At 53.6% G+C, this 17,638-nt stretch overlaps 1 protein-coding gene across 2 annotated transcripts in view; it reads left to right on the top strand.

Moving 5' to 3' along the window:
• LOC116739212 (transmembrane protein 119-like) overlaps positions 1 to 17,638 on the top strand; it is a 38,249-nt gene that overhangs the window by 10,308 nt on the left and 10,303 nt on the right. Inside the window, exon 2 of one of the 2 annotated variants that reach the window (XM_032603434.1) lies at positions 6,388 to 17,637. The exons of the other annotated variant lie outside the window; for it this stretch is intronic. Within the exon in view, the coding sequence (XP_032459325.1) occupies positions 6,393 to 7,736 (1,344 nt within the window). The 5' untranslated portion in view covers positions 6,388 to 6,392 and the 3' untranslated portion in view covers positions 7,737 to 17,637. Of the gene's footprint in view, positions 1 to 6,387; position 17,638 lie in introns of those variants that run through there. 2 annotated transcript variants of the gene reach the window in all.

Raw genomic sequence — 17,638 nt, 5'->3', positions numbered from 1 at the left:
TAAGGTTTGAAGCAATGTATCCTCATTCTTGTTCCCTTCCTTTTCTTCCTGTGTGACAGCTCTTGCCTCGGGTTTCTTTTCAAGCCTTTATACCGTAAGGCGACAACTGTCTGACTTTTTCTCATCCTGATGTAATAACACAAATGCTTGCACGTAGGGGATTTTATCATTCTTCCCTGCTTCTTCACAGAATAGCTCTAATTTCAGGATTGTATTGTAATTTAGAGAGCCGTTCAAAGGCCACCATTCCTTAGATCCTAACAGGTACTGTGGCCACACACTGTTACAATAAAATATCATCTTCCTCTTACTCATGGGTTCATAGCTGTAATCAGACCACTTATCCAACATGCACCCCAGAGGACTTTCTTTAGGGATAGTTGAAATATTCCCCATCTTTTAAAGACAGAAATACAAGATGAAGTCGGGCTTGTTCTTCTCTGTTACAGATGGCTGGTGTGTGTCTGTGTGTTGGTCCATCTGTCTACAGACAGACAGATATCCCCTGAAAATTGTCAGTTGTTAAACTAAAACCAGGTGTAAGTCTCAGTGAATTCATTTGTGAAAGGACCTCACTTCCTCCGTACCAGGCTAGCAAATTTAGGTACGACAGTTGAGAGTTGGCCGCTGGCAGCTCGCTCCTCCACACAGCCTGGGTGGGGTTTTTTGGAGGGTGGGAGGGAAGGCAAAAGAAATCTTAGCTATCACTATGGTTTGTGTCCCTGTAAAGGGTCACAGAACATTCAACAGATATATCTGCAGTATTAAAATTTCATGGGGGCAGGTGGTAATTAGGAAAAGCAATGTCTGGAAAGGCTCCTTGATAGGGCTGGGGTAATTGATTAGAAAAGGTTGGGAAGTGCAGGATGACAAATGTGAGGCCAAAATCCTGCAGGTGGCACGTCCTGTGCAACTGTATGCCTGTTGCCCAGCCTCACTCCTGTGTCCACTCCTGCAACACGCCTTTAATGAGCCCCCAGGATGCCAGGCCTGTGGGGGCCAGGGATCCTGTGGAGACTTGTAGTCTGGTGGGGGCATAGGGCAGCCACAGTGCCTGTGCTCCAGTGGGCCAATGTCACAGCGCCCACCAAGCACCTGCCCGTCTGCTAAGCCCGGGGCGTGTGGCGTGAGCCGTAAGATGTCTGTGGTTCCTGTCCTCTTAGTGTTTATGAGCTGATGGGAATGAATGTTTTGAAAGTAAACAAACATTTTTTAAAAATGGTTTAAACAACCGGACTAATGATGCCTGGGCAATCTGGGAAGGCTTCTTGGAGGAGGCAGCATTTGCTTTGGCTCCGGAGAATGGCCAGGTCATGTTCACAGGTGGTACAGAGCTGTGACTATGAGGTGGGCTCTGGAGCAAGACCAACCAGGTTTAAGTTCCTGCTCCTTCTCTTACTGGCCATGTGACTGTAAGCACCAAGTGGGCCTCAGTTTCCCCATCTTTCATGTGGGGTTAATACGAGGAGGCTGTGGGGCCCAGGTGAGCTAATAGTTCATGCATAGCTCTTAGAACAGTGTCCAGCACATTGTCTACACTTGATACACAAACCAGAGGAGACCAAGGCTGTGTATGGCACCCAGGACTTACTGTACAGGTTTCTGGGGCTCCTGGCCCCAGCTCTCTCTGACTGACGAGGTCAGAAGTGTGTCAAAGCTGTCCCAGGGTTGTAGATTTTTCAGGGATGTGGCCTTACGTGCAGAATGACAATGACAACACCTGGCCTTTATTGAGCACTTACTTTGTGCTAAACGCTCAACCTGGATCAGCTCACTTTAACACATAACAACCCCACAAAGTGTAGGCGCTACTGGTATCTTGTGTTCCAAGTGAAGAACCTGTGGCTCAGAGAGGTGTGTTCAGTTGCCCAAGATCACACAGCTTGTAAGCCACAGGGCTGGGACTGGATCTGGTTTGTTCCTGGATTTGATCCTGAGCTGGGCCAGGTCCTGTCTGTTACCAAACCAAAACTGGGGTCTGCTCACTTGTGTGCAGTAAAGCCAATGTACTGACACCATGTTGTGGTGAAGGAAAGTGCAGCGTTTTTTGCAGGGCTCCAGACAAGGAGTCTGGGACAGCTAGTGCTCAAAAAGCCCAAACTCTCCGATGAGTTTTAGCAAAGCAGTTTTAAACGCCAGGTGAGGGAGGGGAGTTCCAGGGACTGTGATCAGCTTGTGCACAATTCTCTGATTGGTTGATGGTGAGGTAACAGGGTGGCATCGCAGGGGTTAACATTATCAATCCTCATGCGCCAGGTCTGGGGTCATCAAGTAGTTAATTTCTTCCATCTGGGGGGCGGTGGTTAGCATCTGTAAAACAACTCAGGAAATGTGCATCAGATACTGTTATCTAGGTACTTCAGGGAGGAGCTAAAGTAGGGGATATGGGGGAGGGGTCTGTCCTGGGAAGGCCCCACAGGGTCCTGCTGGGTTACATGTCCAGTGCAGCAGACTCAGACCTGTGCTGCGATCTGGGGGGACACTTGGGCCCCCGCTGGATCCCCTCTCTCGAGGCTGCTCAACCCACACCCTGAGACGCTCAGTCTTTTGGATCCTGAGATTTCAAGCTCTTGAACGCTGGGACTCCTGGGATTCAGGATTCCAAATGGGAGGTCCCAAGCTTCTTGAGTCCTACAAGCACCTTTCCTGAGTGGTCCAGGGCAGCCATGCGGCGTGGTCTCCGGAGCTGGGGTGTGGCCCCTGGCAGCTCGCTCCTCCACACAGCCTGGGTGGGGCTTGGGGCAGAAGCACCCCGGTTTCGGGTGAAGACGAAACGGGCAGTGTCTGACCTCCTCCGTTAAGCAAGCGACAAGAAAATAGGATGTGGCATCTCCTTGCGCCTCTCTCTGAGCCCTGCCCACCCCACTCCTGTGGTAAGTGACTGTTTTCCTGCCATCAGAGGAGAGAAGAGGTGAAAGGTGGGGCCTGAAGGAAGTGACCTCACTGCCCTGAGCCTTGCTTCCCTAATCTGTGTAACGGGAACCATAGCAGCCAGTGCTGGAGTGAAGATGAATGAGGCCCCCAGATGATGAGATACTGAAGTGATCCATCCGCAGTGGGGGTTTTATAATGCATCATAAATGTGTTTTAGCAAAGAGTAAAGTTATTATCCTACCTGCCATACACAGTGCTTACGCTCTGCTCCTCTCCTTGTTAACTGCGTGCCTCTTTGGAGCCACAGAGCCTCTGGGAGCCATGTGGGTTTCAGTCACATGGGCTGAAGCCTGCCCAGCCACGGCCTGGCTAGAGGCTGCTGTGTCCCTGGTCCCTTCCCCTTGAAGCCCACAGTATGGCAGGTACTAGGCACCTGGATTGCCTGAGACTGACTGGGACGAGGGATTTTCAGTGCTAACACTGCGGATGTCTGGGATAAGCTGGTCGCCCTAGACAGGCCCAGGCAGGGAGATGCTGGTTTCCCCAGTGCTCACGGTTGCATCCCAAAGAGGCGGGGAGGTCTCTGCTCTCACACAGGTCTTTGCAGCTTCCTTAACTGCTTCCCTAATGTAGGGAGGTAGGGAGGTCGCCATCTCTGTACTCTCCCTGAGTTGGAGGCCCCCCTCTCCTCTGCTCCTCTGTCCACAGCGCCCCTGCTGGATGCCAGCATCAGGGGATCTTCCCTACAGCATCTCATTCCATTCTCATCTTTGAGACAGTATCGCCCATTTTACAGATGAGGAAACTGAAGCTCACACTTGGTGAAGCGATCTGCTCAGGTTACACAGCGGATAAGTGGTCTCTCCTCCACCCCAGGCTGCCTCTGTGTGCAGGGGACTGTGGGGATGGGTGCAAGGGGAGAGCCCACATTGGGGAACACAACCTGGTCCCTTCCATAGTACCCTCCCAGCCTCCCTGACTCACCCAGTTACCTCCCTGACCCAGGAACTGGTGGGTTGCATCTTCTGTTTTTGTTTCTCCCTCTCTGCTTCCAGGAAGTGACTGAGGGCTCTGCCTTCCAGGAACCGAGAACTGCCCAAGTGGGGGTGGTGGGTGTGAGTCTTCAAGTTATGAAATATGTCCCAGAGCTGGTGGCTTATTCCTAAAGTCCCCCACCTGCCGGAAAGTGGGGCCAAGGTTAGGCCATATTCTCTTCCCCCAAGAAGGAACTCGACCCCCTGTGCAAAACAGTCTGCCTCCCAAAGGCAAGTTCAGAGGCAAAGAGTGTGTGTGCATGCGTGCGTGTGTGTGTGTGTGTGTGTGTGTGTGTGTGTGCGTATAACACTTATTAAGCACCTACTGTGAGCCTAGAACCTTTGAATCCGTCATCTCATTGCATTCTCCCAACAGCCCTGTGAGATGGGTAGTGTTTGTTTTTCCCATTTTACAGATAAAACTGAGGCTCAGAAAGGCAAAGATCTGGGTCAAAGTCATTCCTCTTGTAATGGACAGAGCTGGGACTTGAACATCATTTTGTTAGACCCCAAAATCTGTGCCCTCAATCTTGTGCCCTTCATAGCACCCAGTACAGAGGGGGCTGACCTTTCTGGGTGATACGGCCTTCAAGGTCCTCCTTATTCTTACTTTGCCCTCCATTCCCCAGCTGGGTCCCCAATAGCAGCCACAAACCCATCAAGCTAAGCTGTTTTCCAAGCCTTTGCTCCTTCTGCCCCTCCAACTAGATCAGGTCTCTCCACAAAGCCTTCCTGAGTCCTCGCTGGCTTCGAATCTGATCTCTGGCACTCGGCAGCTGTGTGGCTTTGGGCAAGTTGCTCTACCTCTCTGAGTCTCATCCCTCCTCAGTAAAGTGAGGACAAACTGTGAGAGCCAGATGTGTCTGGTGCAAATATCATCAAGTTTGGTTTAAGAAATTATTTTAAGATAAAATCAGGCTGGCATTTTAGAAACCATCATAATTCTAACTAACATGTGAGAGGTTGGATTGAGCCTAGAAGCTGAGGGATCCATGAGTGAGTTACAGTCACTCAAAGAATGATGAACAATTGCTCTCTGCCCCGAATTACATGAAGTGCAAGGAAAGCTATTGAATAAATGGAAAAGAATTTGAAAAAGGATATATGTATCAATATATGTATACTTGAATCACCTTGCTGTACACCTGAAACTAACACAACATTTAAATCAACTATACTCCAATTAAAAAAACAAACAAGGAAAGGTACCGGAAATTATCCAGGCTCTGCCCCAGACACTGTGCCTGGGACTGCATATTGCTGAAGGGTGCTATGTCAGGGAATCGAGTGATACATGAATCCTGCCCCAGAACACAGCTGTTGGTCACCACAGGAGTCTCAGCTGCAAGATTTTGAATCCCACAGATACCAGCCAGTGCCAGGGGGAGTGTAAGGGGAGAGAGGGAAATCCAGAGGGCGTGAGCGTTCACAAGGCCAAGTAGAAAGATCAATGAGATGTCCAAAGGGAAAGGCACTGCCCTTTCTGGCTACCTGTTTGGGAGGCTGAGGGGTGATACCAGGATGGACAGTGGCCCTCCCTACTCACAGGCAAATGAGATGACTGTCAACTCGCTGAGGACAGCCTCTTCAGAAAAGATTTGAGTTTATCTCCTGGCCCCAGATAGAGCAGTTGATGGCTCTGGGCCCTTGAGGACTTATGGGATAGATTTACTGAAAGAACTGAAGTAGCTGCCCTTTGTGGGAGCTGGAGATGGGAGCAAAGTGCTAAGGGCTTTGCAGGTATCACCTCACGTTATCCTCACAATAGTCTCCAGATAGGTGCTGTCATCCCCATCATGTAAGTGAGGACCCGGCCAAAGGGAACTGGGCCAAGCCAAGACACGAATAAAGGACGAGAAAACTGAGAATCTGAGGGACAGGACAGGGCTGTGTGGGATGGGAGCCAAGATAAGGAAAAGTGGAACAGAATGATGTGGAGAGAAGAGTCAGGATCGGACTCTGAGAAGCCTCAAAGGGCCAAACGAACAGCTTTATCCTGCAAAGCTGCAGCCACCAAACTTGCTCATGGACCCCATCAGTAGATGATATAGGAACATTGGCCTATTTATTAATTGTATACAAGTACCACTGCACTCATAATATATTATAAATGTATACAAAAATAGAAATTAAGCAGTGACATCAAAGTTAATATAACTAGAAGATCTAATATTATCTTTCCGCACCCCAGTAGATTGTCTTGCCCACAAATAAAAAGTTTTAATAAAAAAGAATAAGGAGGCAAACGCATTTCTATGCACCATGTAGAGGGAATTGAAGGGCTACCCCCCAGACGGATTCATTGATGTTGATAAGTAATAATAGCTGCTATTTGCTGAGGCTCTTCTGTGCACCAGGCATTTGCTGGATCACAAGGATGCCCCAGGCCAGATGAGCTCCCAGCTGTGGCCGTCGAGGGTGCTTGGCAGGTCCAGGGGTACAGCTATCCTGACATCCCTCTGTCCGTATCCCCCTCCAGGTGCCATGTTTCTGAAACTCCTATTGCTCCTGGCCCTGCTGGGCCCTGGAAGCAGCCTCCAGCTGTGGGAGACCTGGGAGGATGGAGCCAAGGAGGCCCCAGGCCCCCTGCTTGTCCGTGGCCGGAGAGAAGTGGATGAGGACGACTCCGACATATATGACTATGACATACAGACGGACCCTCCAGAAATGCTTAACTATAGCACCGAGGCCCCCAAGCTTCTGCCTGTGATGGGAACATTGGAGCAGAGAGAGTCTGCAGGGCCTTTAACACCTGAGCCAACCACTCTGGAGGTGGCCACAAGGGACCCTGCTGTCCTGGATGCAAGAGGGGCAGCCACTGGGAATGTGAGCATGGAACTGGTCACTCTGACCAAAGAACCAGTCACTGTAATCCCTCCCATCATGGAGGTTCCATCCACAGAATCAGCTGCAGTGGAGGCCCTGTCCACAGGGCCAGCAGGCAGAGCGGCACTGGCCACAGAACCTGCAGCCACAGAGGCTCTGTCCACAGAGACCCTGCCCACGGAGCCAGCAAGCACAATGGCACCGGCCACAGAACGCACAGCCATGGAGGCCCTGTCCACAGGGGCCCTGTCCACAGAATCCACTGCCACGGGGGCCCTGTCCACAGAACCCACTGCCACGGAGACCCTGTCCACAGAACCCACTGCCACGGAGACCCTGTCCACAGAACCCGCTGTCACGGAGACCCTGTCCACAGAATCCACTGCCACAGAGGCCCTGTTCATGGGACCCACAGTCATAGAGGCCCTGTCCACAGAACTGGCCACTACAGCAGTTCTTTCCATGGAGCCCACTACCACAGGGGCCCTGCCCACAGATCCAGCCACTGTGAAGACCCTGCCCACAAGACCTGCTACCACAAGGGACCTAACCACAGCCCTCACTGTGCCCTCTGACCCTCCTAAGAGCACCATTGTGGCAGTTGGCAATTCATCTGATAACTTGACCTACAAATGGAAAAATGGTCAGAGTCTTTTCCCCCAGAGCTCTGTGGCCCCAAGCTCCACAGAGGGCCCGCTTGACGCCAGCTCGGTGAAGCAGTGTCTGCTGGCCATCCTCATCCTGGCCCTGGTGGCCACCATCTTCCTCGTATGCACCGTGGTGCTGGCCATCCGCCTGTCCCGCAAGAACCACCTGTACCCCGTGCGCGATTACTCCCCCACCGAGATGGTCTGCATCTCATCCCTGCTGCCCGAGGGGGGTGAGGGGCCAGCTGCCATGGCCAACGGGGGCCTGCCTAAGGCCAAGAGCCAGGGCCTGAAGGCGGGGTCTGGGGAGGACCGCGAGGGGGATGACCTCACCCTGCACAGCTTCCTCCCTTAGCTCCCGGCCGGGCTGCCTGAGCAGGACCAGCCCCCCAAGCGGCCTCGCTGGGCCGCCACCCATACCCAGGCTCTATGCCATGGGTCCGGGCTTCCTTGGAGGCGCCTGGGGATGGGAATGTTTAGGGTGGGAACCCTGGCCGCCCTACACGGGACTGAGAGCAGTCAAGGTCCAGGCACCAAAGCAGGCCTGGCAAACGGAGCCTCCAGTGGAGGCTGGAGAGGCCGCCTCCACCTCCCTGCCTCCAATGTGTTCTTTTTTTTTTTTCTCCCATGTGTTCTTGGCCCCCTCTAATGCCTCCCACGGCTGCTGGAATCTCATCCCCATGTGCCCAGGAGGACTCTGGGTTCCCTGCCCACACCCCCACTGCCACTTTCTTCTGGTGGCCATGGTCACTGCACAGGAAGGGGGCACTTTTGTGGGGGTTACACCATTCCTGAGTTCATTTCCTGTCACTCCCGGTTTGGGGTATCTCTCCCAGGAGCCCAGGGTGAGGGCTGGGCATGTGACGGCTGGGCAGGCTTGGAAAGCCCAAGGCTACAGGCTTCTTTGGGACTTTGTGGACCAATGAGCTTCCATCTGATGACAGAGTGACCCCTGTCCCGCCCTCCCTCGCCTCCCCCTGTGGCCTTGTTTTAGGGTGGGCTCTGCCTTGTTCCCCGAAGTCTCCCAGGGCCCAGCTCGGGGCCCGGGAGAGCACAGACACTCAGTAAATGTTTGGTAAACAAGCGATGGCTGAACGAACTCTTCAAGGTACCAAGGTGCCTCCTTCAGGTGGGGAGTTGGTCCTTTGCTGTTCACGCCCAGCCCCGGGCCCCTCAGGAAGACCCGTGTACGGGCTGTTGCGGTTACTTCAGGGGGCATCTTGCTGTACCCTTGGGCAGCTGGGAGGTGGGGTTCAGGCTGTTGGAGGACAGAGGGTGCTGGCCTCAGGAACCACTTTATTCAGCACCTCCCGTGACCCAGTTCAAGCCTACGGAATTTGGTTCCCCCGCCAAATCTCAGCCAGATACCCCTCTAAACATCAACGCCATCCTCCCCAGAAGCCCACCCTGACCCCTCTGTTCCACATGGGGCCCATCTCCCGTTAACACCCAGCGGCCCCTCCTCCCAGGGGGAGCCTGGCTACACCCTACAAGGCCTTCCTACAACTGACCACCTGTCATGTAGAGTTGGGGGCCAGTAAACTTTTTCTTAAAGGGCCAGACCATAAATATCTCGGGTTCGGCAGGCTTCTCGACTCTGTCATCATGGCATGAATGCAGCGATTGACTCTGTGTCATAAATGAATGCGTTTGGCTGAATTCTATTGAAACTTTGCTTACAAACAGGCAGCAGGCTGGGTTAGGCTTTAAAAGTTAGCTTGTCCCCGACTTAAGTGTAGAGTGACCAGATGTCCCGGTTTGTTTGAGACTGCCCTGATTTTAGCACTGAAAGTCCTATATCATGGGATATAAGACTTTCAGCTCCAGCAATCAGGACAGTGGGTGGCCCTATTTAAGCACTGAAACCCACGTGGACCCTGAGGGTCAGATCAGGAAGCCAAAGGCTTAAGAGAAGTGAAGAGCCTGGCTTACTTCCTGACCGTGGTTGAGCTGGGATTCAAACTCTTGATTTTTGTACAGGGAGAAGGGCAACACACACACACACACACACACACACACACACACACACACACACACACACACCCAGGGGCCTCTTGGGGAATGCAGGACTCCTCCACTCCAGGGCATAACCTGTAGAGAGAGGGTTCAGAGAAAATGTTGAATCTCAGGGGTATTGGCTGCAGCTCGGAGAGACGGGTTGGGGGAACAGGAGAGACTGTTCCCTTGGAAAGGCAGGAGGAACACGAAAGGCAGCAGGGCCGTGGGGGACAGAATCAGGGATAAGCAGAGAATTGTCTGCTTCTACCCTCCCCCACCCCACCCCTGAACCTCTAGAACAAGTGTGATACACAGGAAGTTGTGTTCAAGGTGCTTTGGCAGGGGCGCTAGCGGAGAGGGTTATCTGCCGTGGGCGGGAACAGCTGACCCTGCAGAAGGCCGGTTCCTAAGGGAACAACAGGAGTTCACTTCGCCTTTGGCAGTGATCAGAAAAGTCAGGGCGGGGAGCTCCACATCACGGGGGTGGGGACCCAGAGGCTGAAGGACTTGGGGGCACATTTGGGCAGTCCCTCTGGGGTCTTGCTTCCCCGTCCATCTGGGCAAGGAGCAGGTCTCTGCGTTCGCCTGAGGGCTCCCGGAGCGCCTCTGCTCCAGGACGTTGGTTCTCCATCTCTACTGGAAGAGGACCACCCCTCCGCCGTCTTCTCTTCAAGGTGCAGGATTTGTCAGCAGCAGGGATGGTGGGTGCTTGAAGCAGCCACCAGGGGGCGCCCGCCACCAGCTCTTGGAGCCCATGGCAGCCTGGCGCTCCCTTGGTCCAGTCTCTGAGGATGAAGGAGGGATGGTTCAAACAGGACCCAGCTGCAAACCCAGTGGGGTGCTGGTATATATTTAACAACTGGCTCGTTGGGTGGGTTGGTGCCCAAGGTACGATTTGCAGTGCTTGCCAATTTCCTTGCTGTAAATGCTCCCATGGCTGACTTTGAGAAACCAACCATTTATATGGTAGATGATACAAAAAGGTAAATAATGCCAACAGGGTAGGTAATAGTAGGATGTAGTAAAATCATGAGGCAGTGATGAGTTTTGAGTATTGAGGACCTTGGTTTTTAATATAATGTAATTTAACTGTGAAACGACTGACTCACAAAATTCTGAAAATTTGACAGCTGGCTCTCAGAAACTGGTATAGGCTGGCTCCTGCATCTCAGTGTGTCCTTCCCCTTGTCCAGACCTCCCCTTGCCCTTGAACATCACCCCCTGAATCTCCCCATCCGTCCACTGAGCAGAAGAATCTACCTCATCTCCATGGATCCCCTCAAACAGCCTAGGAAGGAGGAACTAGGATTCTCCACATTTTACAGAAGAGGAAACTGAGGCTCAGAGAGGTGAAGTCACCTGTCCCAGGTCTTATATGAGGATCTGAGATTGGAACCCAGACCTGGATTAGAAAGCCATGTTCTTACCACTAAGTTACGCTATCCTTGAGATCACAGCGGGGTTCTGGGGGGATCCCATGCCCCAAACTCCCACCCCTGAAGACCTGTCCTGGCATCTGGAAGTCCCCCGTCAGTCACCCTTTGTGGCTTCTGGTAGCTGAGGGAAGGCACTGGGACTTGGGAGAGTGACGAGGCCGAACCCAGCTTGCAGAGAGCAATGACACAACAGAGCTGGAACCCAGGACAGAGAGAGATGGCTGGGACAGGAGCTGGGATTACTCAGTCCATGCCCAGCCCCACGCCAAATGCTTTACCTGCCTGATCGTATACAGGCCTCACGACAACCTGTGAGGTTGGGACAATTATTACCCCACTTTACTGCTATGGAAGCTGAGGTCCAGAAAGCTAGACCGCTGGCTCTAGCAGGTCGCACTGCTAAGAAACCAGACTCTGCTGACTTCAGCTCTGGTGCAGGGAAGGAAGGAGGGTAGACAGGAAATGGGGGTCAGGCGGTGGCATGCTAAGTTTACTCCAGTCCCTTGTCCCTTTGGAGGGGGGACTGCCAGCCCTGTGGGTGGTTCATCTGGCAGCTGAGCTGGGCAAAGGCTTCCCAAACCCTCCCTCCATATCCCACCCCCACCTGCCACTCAGCCAAGCCTTCCCCGATGCCTGGGATGGGGTAAGTGCTCCATAAGCCACAGCTGTTAGGATTATAAAATGCAGAAAAAAGACTGGAAGGAAGTACACCAAATTATTGAGAGATTAGCCATCGAGTGTGGGATTATAGGTGAATTTTATTTGCTTCTTTCGACTTTTCTGTTTCCCTAATATTTTTCAATGTACGGAACAAAACCGTAAGTGTTTAGGAAGTCTGGGGGTCCCAGGTCTCCCCAGCTAGTGAGTAAAGCCATCATTCTTTAGCTATTAATGCCCACACAGGAAGGCTCTGAGCTCGTGGTCCTCACCTGGGGGCGACTTTGCCACCCCAGGGGACATCTGGCAATGTCTGGAGATACTTTTGATTCTTGCTACTTGGAGGACCATTACTGGCATCTAGCAGGTGGTCAGAGACCCTGCTAAACATCCTGCAGTGCACAGGACAGCCCCACACAGCAAAGAAGTGTCTTGTCCGAATGTCAGTGGTGCTGAGGTAGAGAAACCTTGCTTTTCCCACTCGGCAGTGAGAGCCCCACGGAGCTCCCCTTCTCAGAAGTTTTTGGAAACCCAGAGGGGCCTCTGTGTGGCCATGAACTTGGTTGTTCCTTTTGGTGGCTGGAAGGCTGTAGCCCTAGCTTCCCAGGCTCTTGCCACTTGGGGGGCCCGCAGAGCCAGTGCCCCATGCCTGAGGCTGGCAAGATAAGGATGCTGTCGCTGAGCCTGGCAGGGGGACAGCCTTGGAACTGTTTTCCTAGGAAAGAAGGAGAGAGGAACAGGCCCAGGGCAGGAGACTGGAGAACCAAAGGGGCAAAGACTAGTCACTTTCCCGGGCACATGAACCCTGCGGGGGGTGGGGGGGGGCGGGGCATGGGCAGATGAATCAAGGTCCTCTTCTGTCTCAGCATGGCTTCTGGGCTGCCCCCTCCCTTGGGGAAGTCCTTCCAGGAGACCCTGTTGTTCTGCCTTGTGTCCGGCCTCCAGGGCCCCTAGAGGGACAGGCTTCAAGGGATCTCCCCCAGAGTTTCAGTGGCCCCTCAGCAAATCACTGGATACAAATGAATCTGTAGGACAGTGGGGTATCTAATTCCACCAGCTGAAGCTTCTGGAACACGACTCCTGCCCTGCTTGGACCCCCGTATCACCTATTGACAAACGTGTTGGCTGGATGAGTGCAGGAAAGCTGTCACCTCTCATTCTCACTCCGCTCCGGCCCCCATGAGACTTCTTGTTCTTTCTTCCTCACATGCTCCTGCCCCAGGACCTTTGCACTTGCTGTTCCTCTGCCTGGTGTCCTCTTCCCAGATGTCTGCGTGACTGGCATCTTCTCATCCTTTATGTCTCAGCTTGAACGTCACCTCTTCAGAGGGGCCCTCTCTGCATCCCTGCCCCCAACTTTTCTTGAGGACAACCCCATTTTCCCCTTCCAGGTACAGATGACCATCTGGACAGAGGTTATTGATATATGGATTTTTGCTGTGCAAGGGCGGGGCCCTCTGTCCCTCACCTTCACTCTCTCCTTTTCACTGCACAGTGCCTGGCACACAGCAGGGGTTCAGGAAACATTTACTGAATGGACAAATGGGCAAGGAAGGTTGGCGAGGGTGTGAGAATGGAAGCAAGGCCACGTGACTGGCAGAAGTCAAGGGAAGCTTAGGTTTGAGGCTCAGAGTCAGGCAGACTGGGCTCGGATGCCGGCTCTGCTATTTACAAGTTGCTGGACGTTGGGCAACTCTAACCTCTTGGAGCCTTAGCTTCCACACCTGAGAAATGGGGAGAACGGTCCTTGCTATTCGTACGGCTCTGACATGGCTGGCACATGGCAGGGGCCCAGCTGGGGCCACCCTGGAGGAATAGTCCCTGGCTATGGGGCAGTCGTGGACCCTCTGAGGGGAACTGTGGGGCCTCCGCGTCCCCCCAGGCCTGTCCCCCCAGCCCCTGTGGTTTGCCTAGCAACCCCCGCCCTGCTGAGCTTGCCGTCTTTTGGCCTAAAATTAGCTCACGAATTCCTTAACTGCCTGGTTGGTGCTTCCAACTGACAATTCAAACCAGATGTTTCCAGCTGTCGGGGGCCCTTCCCCCATGGCCAGCGCCTGCGTGTGCCCCGGGGAGGTCGGACCCTACCCAGGAGAGATCAATCCGCTACACGCACTCAGGGCCCCGGCAGCAGGGCAGGTGCAGGAGCCAGCCTGGGCCTCTGGGCTCACCCCTCCAGGGATGGGGGCCTCCTCGCCGGCTGGCCTGCTGGTGGGTGAGGGCTGCGGTGAGTAACTGCTCTGCTCTTTTCCGTCCAGGAAACTTATGGAGCGCCTGCTGTATGCCAGGCCTCTGTATTCGCTGCTGTCCAATGCTGTGAGAAAGATTGTCCGTCCGAGGTGCCACCTGTGTTGCTGTTGTTATTATTAGTGTATGTATTTAGTGCCAGGTACCAAGGCTCATTGCATTCTCACAATAACCCAAGGAAGTGAGTGTTACTATTACCCCCATTTTACAGATGAAGGAACTGAGGCCCAGAGTGGTGGGATGACTTAGCCCAAGGTCACCCAGCTCTGAAGCAACAGAACCCAGAGGTCCCTGAAGGGCAGGTGGTCTCAGCTCACCCTGGGTGTGTTTTGCCTCCTTGCTGTCACCCCCGTGTGGCCCTGTACCTCCTGGTGGATGGATCTGGGGGTTGTTGAAGACCCTCTCTGTCAGGCTGTCCCTCGGCTCAGGTGCAGAAGGCTGACTCATGGCAGCTGCCAGGAGAGCTGGTTCATTAGGGATCCCCGGGAGCCACGTTTCTGGTCCCAGCTGAGTCAGAAGCCAGTGGCCAGGCTTCGCAGGGGCTTTAGGTGGAGCCCCTTCCCCTCCCCAGAGGTGGGACCCAGAGCCCTCTCTTGGTGAGGGTCCTCAAGAGAAAGGGTACGTGTGTGTGTGTGTGTGTGTGTGTGTGTGTGTATGTGTGTGTGTGTGGCATCGGGGATAAAGAGGAGAGGGGATTATTGCAGGGGGAGGAGAGGGTTTCACACACATGGGGAACCATGGTTGGCCTTCACTCATAGAGCCAAAGCCCCTGCCAATGCCCACAGAGGCCCGATCTGGCCCTGGTGCCCTCCGACCTCACTTCCTCCTACTCTCCCGCTCACTCACTCTGCTCCAGCTTCATTGGACACTTCTTTTCCACGCCTTGAAAATGCCAGGCGCCCCCTACCTCAGGACCCTTGCACTTGCTCTTCCCTCTGCCTGGACTGTTCTTCCTCTGATCATCTCCCTGACTCACTCTCTCACATCCTTCAGGTCTCTGCTTGAACATTACCCTTTCCCTGCTTTATTTTCCTCCATACCCCTCACCACCATCTTCCATACTGTATATAATTACCAAGTTATCTTTTTAATCATTTTCCAGTCCCACTAGAATGCAAGCTCTGTGAGGACAGGGATTTTCATCTGTGTTCTCTGCTGTAGCCCCAGTGATTGGCACATAGTACGTGCTCGGCACATAGTACGTGCTCAATAAGGATTTGCTGAGAGAGAAAGAGAGAGAGAGAGAAAGAGAGAGAGAGAGAGAGAGAGAGAGAGAAAGAAAGAGAAGGGAAGGACAGGAAAGAAGAAAGGAAGGAGGGGAGAAGAGGAAAGATGGGAGAGAGGGAAGACGGGACAGACGATCTCAGTGTAAAGTGAGGGGACACAGAGCAGGAGACACATGAGACAATGTACTGAGTGTTCGGGTGACTTAGGGCCCCGAAGCCCAGCTCCAAGCCCTCCCCACTTTGCCCCTCTGCTCAAAGACAGGCAGCCCCCCCAACCCAGTTCCAACAGTGCTGCAAAGGCAGTTCAGAAGAATCATCTCAATTCCTGCTCGTGATGGAGGGTGGGGATGGGCAGCGGGGGCTCCTGGGGAGTGCCCGCCCGAGGGCACCCCGTGGGCACCCCGTGGGCAGCTGGCAGAGCAGGAGAGCAAGGCCAGGTCTGCAGCCGGTGGTGCGTGTTTACACTCCTGCCCTCCGAGATGGCTCCCATGTGGGGTGCACGGAGCTGCTCCCTGCACAGGGCCTTGGGGAATGTAAATGTTTACAAGGCAGCGTGCAGCTGGCCAGGCCACCATGGCCACAGGAAGCCAAGGATCCTACTGGCTCTGGTGCCCCCCCCCCAAAAAAGGAGAGAGATGCAGTGTTCTTAATTTTTAAAGAAAACTTTGAGTCATAACCTACGTAAAGCACGACCATCTAAAGTGTGCAGCTTGATTTTTCTGTGTGCACGTGCCCACGTAACCGCCACCCAGACATTGTACGTCTGCAGCCCCAGAAGTTTCCTTTCTGTCTCTTTCCAGTGAACACCCCCCAAGGGTAACTGCTTTTCTGACTTTTGTCCCCGTAGCTTAGTTTTGCCTTTGTTCTAGAACTTCCTGTAAATGGAATCACCCAGTCTGTGTTCGACTGGGTCCATTTCTTTTGCTTGGTGTGTCTACGAGATTCATCCAAATTGTCCACCTCCCATCTTTTCCTTCCACTGGGGGAAAGTGTCCACTGCATGGACCACAGTCTGTTCATCCATCCTCCTGTTGGTGGACATTTGGGTAGTTGCCAGGTTTTTTTGCTATTATGGGTAAAACGACTATGGACATTTTTGTCTTCGTGTGGATGTGTGTTTTCATTTCTCTTGGGGAAATACCGAGAGAAGAGATTTCTTCTTCTCTCATCTGGGAAGCACATGATTAACTTGATAAAACCCACCAGACTGTTTTCCAAAGTGGCTGTGATATTTTTCTCCCCCCGTGGTGGTGGGTTGTTTGCTGGGGTGGGCAAACAAGTGGAAAATTCACTTCGAATCACAGAGAGAGAGGTTGCAGGAGCCTCCGCTGACCCTTCCTGGTGCAGGAAGGGAAACTGAGGCCCAGGTCACACAGTGCATGAGGGGCAGAGCCAGGAGCAAAGAAAGCAGGTCTCTCAATTTCCAAGCTCGAACGATTCCTTGGTGAGAACCGATCAGCACCCCGTCTGGTTTCCCTGGAAGAGGCCTCAGGCCAAGCCCTTTTCCACCACAGGGCCTTTGCATTTGCTGTTTGTTTCCTCGGCCCAGAAAGTTGTTCCTTCTCCTCCTTGAGTGCTTGATTCCTCTTGTCCTGCAGATGTCGGTGCTGATACCTCTTCCAGGAAGCCGGCGCTGACCACAATTGCTAAAATAGCTGCCCGGACACCTGCCCCTGCCCCTTCCCAAGATATTTCCTGTCTCCTCGGCCTTTTTATCTCCTTGATAGCATTTTGCAGTGTTAGGTTGTCTTTCTGAATTGCCAGCTGACTTGCTTCTCAACTGTCTCCCCTGATAGGAGCTCCCTGAGACAGAACAAAATTACGTCAGTGAATCCCCTCCCTGGGCCTCAGTTTCCCCATCTATAACATGGTCAGGTTGGACTAGAGTCATTCAGCCAGTGGAGAGGCATTTACTGAGCACTTACTGTGTTCCAGGCACTGGTGCTAGGGATACAGTGACAGAAAAAGCCCTCGTTCTGGACCGGAGAAGCTGAGGGTCTAGAGGCACATGGAAACAGGCCTTTACAGGCCAGTGTACTCTAGGCAGGGAACAGGGGTACAGGAGCATAGAAAAAGCTGCTGATCTCCCTCCCCAGAGGTTGGGGTTCAGGGAGGGCTTCGTGGAGGTGGTGATGACTGAGCTACAAGGTGTGCAGGTGGGTCAGGCATGGGGGCCCGTGGAGGGCAGCACTTCAGGCAGAGGGAACAGCCCGAGCGGAGGTACATCAGCGTCTGTCTCATTCGCAGCTCTCTCTGGGCCCGGCACAGTTCCTGGCACATGGAGACACTTGGGAAAGAGCTAGGGAATAAAAGAACATCTCTGGTTTACAGATGGGGAAACTGAGGCCTGGGGAGGTTTCACACACACTCTGCCTCCTTGGAGCCCCCGACTGGAGGCCTCTGCTCCATGGGTGTCCCTCCGAAGGCCAGGCCCGTGCTGTGATGTAGCTGCAGCCTGGGCCTCTCAGCCACATGAAAGGCTTGGGATATTTTTGCCTGGAGAGCAGGCCCCAGTGGCCTCGGGGGCTGTATAATTATAAGTGGCTCTGAGCCCACAAGAGGCTTGAGCTGGGGGCTGTGGTGGGCCAGGCGGCCCTCCCCGGGCTCAACCCGGGGAGGACTCTGGCAGAGACTCAAGTCTGGGTGAGGTTTTCCCTCCTGCTCAGCCCTGGCTGTTCAGTGGGGTGGCGGGGGGG

This window comes from Phocoena sinus, chromosome 14 (genome assembly GCF_008692025.1).
Source record: "Phocoena sinus isolate mPhoSin1 chromosome 14, mPhoSin1.pri, whole genome shotgun sequence".
NCBI classification, from domain to species: domain Eukaryota; kingdom Metazoa; phylum Chordata; class Mammalia; order Artiodactyla; family Phocoenidae; genus Phocoena; species Phocoena sinus.
Note: the sequence above shows the minus strand (reverse complement) of the source record. Positions and strands in the feature narration are given on the sequence as shown.